This window comes from Pararge aegeria, chromosome 3 (genome assembly GCF_905163445.1).
Source record: "Pararge aegeria chromosome 3, ilParAegt1.1, whole genome shotgun sequence".
Lineage (NCBI taxonomy): Eukaryota > Metazoa > Arthropoda > Insecta > Lepidoptera > Nymphalidae > Pararge > Pararge aegeria.
Genome location: NC_053182.1, coordinates 17,555,837 through 17,564,738, shown reverse-complemented (window position 1 = coordinate 17,564,738; position 8,902 = coordinate 17,555,837). Strand labels below are relative to the sequence as shown.

The window sequence follows — 8,902 nt, the reverse complement described above, 5'->3', positions numbered from 1 at the left end:
TACCACAGCTATAAAAATAGCAATGAAATGGATTATTTTGTACTCTCTTTAGGCCGTCAGAAAAAGTCACTTGTACTTAAAGTTCTTTTAATAATTATTTTGTTGAAGGACTTCCTGAAAATGATATAAAAACAATGTTTTTATTTAGTTTCATAATTTATGAAGATTGTGTATGGAAATCGAAAGACCGCGCTTTGTACATATATATTATATAGAAGATGGTGTTTTATTTTTCGATATTGAAGTTCGGTCTATGTCATGACATCCATTCTTTATGCTTTATTGATGCGGTTCCTAATGAATTGTATTCTCATCAGTGTCAATTTACCGGAGTTCGGTGTAAAATCGTCAAAAATTTTTTAATTGGCAATATTACTTGTGAGCTTGTTCTGTGTGCCTTGTTATGACAGCTGAAAGTGACAGACTGCTGAGTGCTGACAGTGAATGTCAAATGCACGTGTTTGTATCTTCTAGTTTTATTTCTTTTATATGGTAAAGTTCTCAGTTCGCTCTGTAAGCAGACAAGGTTTGTTTATAATTTTACAACTACTGTTTTACAATAGTATTATGGTATTTTAACAATAGTTGTTTTTTTTTTTTTAAATATAATATGATTGGTTAACTATAATATTTTGTATTTTCAGCTAACTTCCGAGCTGAACTACAAACAGGCCATAACGATGCCATCCACGTCTTTGGCGGAGCAGCTTCAGAAGCTTTCTGTGCCGCAATCATCAATATATAAGGAAGATAAGAAGAGGGCGTCATTACTCTTCGACCCTAAAGAAGCGGCTTCTAAAGACCGAGATACTTTTTACGAAATCGGCCTCAGCGGTCTTAAAGAATTAATCGCTTTGTACGAAGGATTCCGCGTGTATGAAGATGCCTTATTCAGTGTATCATCTAAAGATTTTGAGCGTGCGGTACAAACTAAAGAAGTGAATCAAAATTTGGATCAGACTATAGAAAAGTTTCTATTCCAATTGTCTCCATACTTCCTCCTACAATCATCTCACAAAGCATTAGAATGGCTTGTCAATAGATACCACATACATCAATATAATCAGGATGCAATCATTGCACTCATTCTTCCCTATCATGAAACTAAGATCTTCATTTGTTTTGTACAGCTGTTTAGACTGAAAGGTTCCAGGTGGGATTGGTTGGAACCTGTTCAGAAACACAACATCCCACTGACAAAACAAGTTCTTCACAACCAATGTGTCTCAAACTCATCTACATTACAATTCATAGCAACAAATACTTCTAAATATGTTACCGAATATGGAGAAAGAGCTACACAATTGAACACAGTCTTTGCATTCTTCTGTTCAACTGCTATTGGAACTATAAATACAACGCAGTATGTAAATGAATCAATAATAAGCACACTCCTGCCAACTATCACAAAAGGCCTTGAATCTCCGATCATAGACTTTAGATCGTCTGCTTACGTTATACTTGGTTATTTATCAACAAAAACATCCTTCAGAAAGCAAACAATAAATGAGCTTATTGTACGGTTACTGACTGCTGAGTGTGATTTGTCGTATGATGTGGTTTTACTCATAAATGTAATTTACACAAATCAGAAACACTTAACAAAGATGTCTGAAAATGTTTTATCAAATATTTCTATTGATGTCATGCACGCTATATGCAAGCACTTGAAAAAATTAGTTGAGCTCAAGATAAATATTCATGTGTTTAGTCTGGTGTTTTTGTCGAGTGTTGTGACCATTTTGCAGAGGAATATTGAAGACTTTAGAAGGTTTTGTCAGTTGCCTGAGATCTTTATAGATGAGGTTGACCTTAAAAATCAGCAACCAGAAAAAATTATCAAGTGAGTATTATGCCACTAAAACATGTTAAATAACTCTAGATAAATAAAATGACTGGAATATTTTGTTAAATTTAAATTATTGTGATGTTAAAATGAACTGCATTGTAAATATGTCAGGAAAAAGTAACATAGGTGCAACAGCACAACTTGATGACTTACTTTGTGGCATAACATTCTGTCTGCGGGGAAAAGATAAATTATGGCATTTATCTTTTCCCTGTGCCTCAGAAAGTGTTTTGGAAACCTTTGGCATAATTACTAATAATTGATGAGTAGAGCAGAGTGCCAATTTAAAGTTATATATATTCTGTACTGACTAGACCAGTCTAGTAGGCCTAGCAGGCCTAGCAGGCCATTAATACCCTAAACGTAAATTAATTTAATTTATTTTTCAGGCAAATACTAAATGTTTTGAAATGTTCCAAAAATGATGAACAGAATGCAGATGAAAGTGATGTAGAAATTATAGAAGATGATAGTGATGGAGATGGGTTTTCTAGCAAAATAATAGAATGGTACTCACAATTTTTGAAGAACATTGAGAATAAGTATCCAACTGCTTTTGACAAAGTTATAAAAAAGGAAATGAGTTCAGAAAGTAAATTATCTTCCAAGAAACAAAAGCAGCTTTCAAAAGTATTAGGCTTCAAACCTGCTGTTGCCCACAAAGTTGGTGGGACTTATCTTTTCGAAAATTTAAACCATGTGAATCCAAAATTAAGAGTAGAAGCTGTTAACTATGTTGCTAAAGAATTCCAAGCTTTGAAAATAAAAGATAAAGATTTTCTCAAAGACTCCATTATTAACAGATTTAAAGATGACAACCCTGATGTAGTTAAGGCTGCTCTAGATATCCCTAGCAAAAATCTTCAAGAAGTTCTTGATGCAAGTGACTTGACAGACTTACTTGTCCACATTACTGCTAGAGATGTAAACAAATGGTTGCATGTAATAAAGAAAGCTATAAGTAAATTTTGCATGTTGGACAATCTGCCTGTGAACCAGAAAGTTGTTTTTTCTGTTATGCCATTCATCTTTACCAAAGATAATGAATCTGCTGAATTCATATATAACTTACTGTCATCAGTGTGGGCTAAAAATTTGGGACTGACGAAGAAATCTGTTGGTGCAACTACTTTTAAAAACTACGAAGTTTTAAATGAACAGATATTTAAAGCTTTATTTGTTGATAGGAAAGTTATATTAGATCATATTTTTACTTCTATTAAGTTGAACAAGGACAATACTCTTGATATGTGCTTTTATGTACTTTTTAAATCAAGTTCTCCAAGCAAATTGACTACACAAGATGCAATAGAGATTTTGGATATTATATTGGAATCAGTGGAGAAAAGATCTATAGTTACAAGTGATGAAAAAACATTTTCCTCCAAAACATTACGGGAATTTATAAAACTCGCTAGAAAAAATAAAATTTCGTTCCAAGTAATGGAATATGTTTTTGCAAGAGTTGTAGATCAGGTTTCAGTTGATGCAATAACAAAACCTTGGTGTAACATATTAAATACACAAGAAACAATTCTAATCAGACGATTGTATGAAATATTTATAACTGGATGTAGTATATTGCATTATAATGATAGGTATGCGAAATTACTACAAAAGCTTCTAGATAAATTGTTCAATGGTCCAAAAGATAAATTTGAATTTTTGGCCAATTTTGCTTGTGGTCATATATTGTATGCTGTTGACCCAAAAGATGTTATCAGTCCAGAGCTTCAACTGAGGACTTTAAAATTAATGACAAATTTTTATAACGTAAGCAACAATGCTGAATGGATATACAGTTCAGATGTTCTTATTTTGACAATACTATTTGATTTGAATAATCCTGTTGCACCGATTCGACAGTGTGCAATTCAACTTGTAGAAACTATTTTGAACACTAATCCAGATAAAAAGTTAATTTACATGCAGTTGTTACAGCAGCTGATGGATCACAAAGAGGAGTTACTATTGGATCATGAACAACTGCCACTAGTTTTGAAGACAGTTTTAACTAATCAGTCTGTAGGTAATAAATTATTTAGGAAAAATTGTCTATTGAAACTGACTGGAATACTTACTACTGAAACGCCTTGTCATATAAAAACTGCTTTAGTAAAAGTTTTATCTGGTGTTACTAATGCTAGTACGATTTGCCAAATTTTCCCAGCATTAAGCACTTTGGAGAAGGCTATGAAACAAAATACACTTGATAAGAAATTTGCTTTCGACATATATGAGTCTAGTTTGATTAGAATTATTTACAATCAAATAAATGAAACAACAGTATCATCATTTGCTAAAGAGGAGGTGTGGAAATCTATTGAAATTGGTCTAAAAGAATACAGAGAATGTGTTTTGAATGAGAACCAATCTTTTGAGAGCCCTTGTATTCTAATACTAAGAGAAATCAATGATGATATCTTTAAGAAAGTCCCTCAAGAAAAGTGTAAAGATTTAATCTACCTTATAACATTGGCTGGAGCTTTTAGCAATAATCCTACGATTGCAAGTGCAGCATCGAAGGTCATGAAAAAAATACACCTTCATTTTAAGAATTTCAAGTCTATTCTAGAACAAATGTTAAACACACCAGATCCAGCAGTAAGTGTTCATAAAAAGAAAAAGGCTACAATGTCTATGCTTTCCTATCAATTGGTTGAAACTGACGCATGGCGCCTCGGGGTCACACTTCTGGAATACGTCCAAAGCAAAAAGAAAATGACAGTGGACACTGCATTCGTAACGATTCTGTTCCAGTTGCTTAATAAATGTCTTAGATTTGAAGAGCAGTCTTACGTTGAATACACCAAACAGTTACTACTTTCCTCCCTTTGGTATTTCTGTAAGAAATTCATCAATGACACAGATAAAGAACAATTGAAGTCTATAAAAAACATATTTGATGTTGAAACAATAGTTCAATGTATAAGAGGGACACAAAATCCTCAAACTCAACACCACGCGTTAATTCTGTTGTCACACGCTGCGTATATGCTACCTGAACAAGTCCTCCATCATACTATGGAAATATTTACCTTTATGGGCTCTTCCGTACTCAGACATGACGATGCGTATAGTTTCCAAATCATAACGAAAATCATTGAAACACTTATACCAATTCTTGTTAAATTGGACAAAAACATTGAAGAATATAATGAAAAAGAATTGCAACATTTGGAAAAACGCGTCGTTCCTGTTCTACGTATATTCGCTGATGTAGTTTTACATGTACCAGAACATAGAAGGTTACCTCTGTATCAGAAGCTTATTGAAACTATCGGCCCAAGTCAGTTCCTTTGGATCTTCCTTGCTTTGTTGCTAGAAACGCATATTGCCCATTTCAATGATAGTAAAAAGAAAGACAAGAGGCCATCAAGAACTTTAGCCGACCAAGAATCACCAATAAACAGAATGGACTTTGGGCAGAGTATTTTACTAGAGTTTCCACCAGAAGTTTGTCTAGAAAACTTTATAAAACTAACAGCTTACATGAAGTCTTTGCCCCTACAAAAAGATGAGGATTACATGGATACGAACGTCGATTCCGGTGATATATTCAGTTTAAGTGGTCATACGCCAATTCAATTGAGACACTACAAATATGTGATTGTCACTTTTATGACCACTTGCTTATCATCCTCAAGGTTCATCCAGCATTGTAGTCAAGCGGTTGACCTTAAAGCAATGGAAAATAATTACAAAACATTTATAATAAATATTCTAACGTTCATTCAGAGTATATCAAAAGTAGGTGATGAGAAAACCGCGAAGTATTGGCGTGTGATGTTACACCACAGTTACGATTTGTTGGATCACACGAACAACTTGTTATCTGCTCCTATGTTTTTGTCTGTTATTCGTGGCCTGTTAAAGCATACTTTACAAACCGTTCGTCGGAAGGCAATGGAGCTGTTGAACACGAAAATACAGTTCAGTCCAGAAATGTTCGCTGATGTTGATAAGACTTTGCTGTTCTCATTACTTCCGGTTTTATTAGACATTGTTAAGACAATTGAAGTGCAGAATGGTAACTTGGACGAACATGCAGCTCTTGAACTGGAACTTAATCAACAGACATCGCTTTTATCTTTGAAACTTTTAACACGTATGTTGGCTTCAGAAAATCCAGGACAGTTTACTGCAGTTCTAGAAACTGTAACAAATTACACGTGCAATCCGAATATACCAGGAAATGTCATGGCATCTATTGTGCTCTGCTTGGCCGAATTGTGCGGAAATCTGAAAGCACATGCATTGAGTAGCTTAAGAAAGTTCATGCCGGCTTTAATTAAAGTTCTTAAGAAGCAACGGAAGGCTGAAACTCCCGAATTAGTTCTGCTCAGCACAGTGACAGCTATATCCAAAATTGTCGAGAGTTTACCTCTGTTTTTGAGCCCATATTTACAGAAGATATTGTATGAATATGCATTATTGCTGTCAAAATGGCAAGCCAGTGACCAGGAATGTAGCAAAGTATCCGCAATTGTATCAAAGCTTATAAACATCAAAAAGAAGATCGCAAGCTCGATACCTCCTCGAGTATTGATACCAGTGGCAAATGAGACCCACCAATTGATTATAGAGAAGGGAAACCTAGATGCCATTGGTCCTGTTATGTCAGTTTTGGCCGACAGCTTCGCGAATATAACTACAGCTGATTTTACAGCATTGCAACATGATTTGACTTCGTTCTTCCTATCTGCTTTGCAACTGCGAAGTGCGGGGTCTGAAAAGATTTTGGACATGAACGTCATAGATAAGGCTGAGGAAGAAGTGGTGAATGCTCTCGTGAGTCTAGTTTTGAAACTCTCGGAGACCAGTTTCAGGCCTTTCTATTTCAGAATCTATGATTGGGCAATAAGGTCCAATGTTGAGGGACATAAAGACAGAGCGATAACCTTTTATAGGTAAGTGATCTTTTAAGAATTTTCACCTAAATGTAATGACAGATATGTGTTCGATCAGTTTAATGAAACCAATAAATTCTCATAAATGTATGCACCTTAGAAATTTCTAGAACAACAAAATGATTAATATATCACAATTAAAAACGATTTGCTTTTATCAAAGAGGGTTGACGTAGCATAAAATTCAAAGTGTTTCATATTTAGGAGTACTTAATTCAATCTGCCATCTGACGATTTTGGATTACTTTGACTTACATCAGAAGTAAGGTTCTTTTAATCTCGGAAAATAAAACGTCTTTATTAAAATAAAACCTCGGTGAATGAAGTCGTCAACTTCAGTTAATTTATAATCAACATAAAGTAAAACAACCGTACATAAGACCTTGTGTTTTTAGGGAGTATGAACTTTAAATTCCACTTAAATAAACTTTATTTTAGACTTTACACCGTTGGAATTAAAGTTTAATTTAGTTCGTTCTACAATCTTCCTCTTTAAATAACATTATTTTGTTGTATTTTCAGATTGAGCAGTGCAGTCGCCGACAGGTTAAAAGGTCTCTTTGTACTATTTGCCGGCCATTTTGTTAAAAACGCAGCAGAACTATTGGATTCATGCAACAACAGCAAAACTGAACAACTGTTCTTCAACTCTGAAGAAAAGTGCATCACTCTGATAAATTATATTTTGAAAACGTTAAACATTGTTTTCCTTTACGACAGCCAGAGTTTTCTGAATAAGGATAGGTTTGAGACACTAATGCAGCCGGTTGTGGATCAGTTGGAGAATACAGTGGGAGGGATTTCGAGCCTTAAGTTAAGGGCGACAAGCACTATAATCCCCTGTATATCTCAGTTCGCTGTGGCGATTGCTGACGATTCGCTCTGGAAACTTCTTAACTATCAAGTGTTGTTGAAGACGAGGCATAATGAAGCAGACATAAGGTAAGACTTGCCTATTTGCGAGCATTAGTTCTGCTTTTTCGAATTTCTTCTGCCCTGCAACATCAGATTATCAAAAAAATTATTATGTACCTTGACCTAACCTGTAACTTCTTTCGTCTATGCAACGTGGAACCGAATAACGAAATACTGTTGAAGGGTGCGTGCATACGTATATTTCACAAGAAATCACCCTGAATTATTTAATGAAAAGAAAAATATTTAATATTGCATACAAACGAATTCAAATGATTTTGTGTGACAACCCTATTAAAGATAAAAGACTGACAGGCGCTTAGTACGCTACGGTACGCTACGGTTCGCAACTTTATTAGGTATGCGACGCGTATAAAATAATTGTTACTTCGGGTTATCTTCACAAGATGGCGGTACGGTTCTTTAGTACGATGTTCAGTAGGTATATAAAACTCCATCTGTACTCAAACGCTTTACCTTTTCAGGTTAACAGGTCTAGAATGCCTCGTATCAATGGCGTCTCAACTGGGTAGCAGCTGGCTCCCTCTGTTGGCGGAGAGTGTGCCCTTCCTCGCGGAGTTACTTGAAGACGGCGATCCTAGGATAGAGGGCGCCACTAAGAACGCTGTACGGACACTCGAGCAAATACTGGGCGAACCGCTAGAGAAATACTTTTGATGTATACATTTCTAGTACTAACATACTAAATAAGAATATAAAAATAAATTAGTATTAAGTCTAAAGTGTTGTTGTTTTTTATAAGTTTAATTTTTGCTCATCAATTCATCATGATTCATCCATCAAAACGAAATAATACTGAGTTACTGTAATTTATTTATTTGTTTATTTATTAGAACAAGAACACATTATCACATAACACAATAGCATACTAACTATGTAAACTTGACTTGTCAACCGCGTACGCAAAATTTATAAAAATATAAAAGAAAATTTTATTTGAAGTGGACTTATTTAAAACCTAATAAAATATTAATGTAACGACAATTTTACAATAATAATCTAGGAAATCTTACAATAATTTATTTAATGTTTTTTAATCGCAAAATAGTATCTGTAATAATATTTTCGTATGTAAATTTAATTTAAAAATTACTTCAAACGATCTAAAACCGACTTCTTAGAGACGTAAATTCGTGTAGAATATCTATATTATTAAAGCTCTCGTTATTGTGTCTTCTAAATATTCTCATTTATTACTATCTTTTGC

General features: G+C 34.3%; 1 protein-coding gene across 1 annotated transcript; it reads left to right on the top strand.

Annotated features, from left to right (window-relative positions):
- Positions 1 to 448: 448 nt before the first annotated feature.
- On the top strand, positions 449 to 8,624 carry LOC120636814 (HEAT repeat-containing protein 1). Its single transcript, XM_039908379.1, has 5 exons — positions 449 to 526; positions 645 to 1,843; positions 2,239 to 6,759; positions 7,282 to 7,701; positions 8,160 to 8,624. The coding sequence occupies exons 2-5, from the start codon at positions 681 to 683 to the stop codon at positions 8,350 to 8,352; spliced, it is 6,297 nt and encodes a 2,098-aa protein (XP_039764313.1). The 5' UTR covers positions 449 to 526; positions 645 to 680; the 3' UTR covers positions 8,353 to 8,624.
- The last annotated feature ends 278 nt before the right edge of the window (positions 8,625 to 8,902 follow it).

Bases quoted from the DNA above. Each gene is read 5' to 3' on its own strand.
- LOC120636814 (XM_039908379.1), top strand. From the start codon at position 681: ATGCCATCCACGTCTTTGGCGGAGCAGCTTCAGAAGCTTTCTGTGCCG. The intron at 1,844-2,238 runs GTGAGTATTATG...TTTATTTTTCAG, and splicing joins CAACCAGAAAAAATTATCAA to GCAAATACTAAATGTTTTGA. The intron at 6,760-7,281 runs GTAAGTGATCTT...TTGTATTTTCAG, and splicing joins AGAGCGATAACCTTTTATAG to ATTGAGCAGTGCAGTCGCCG.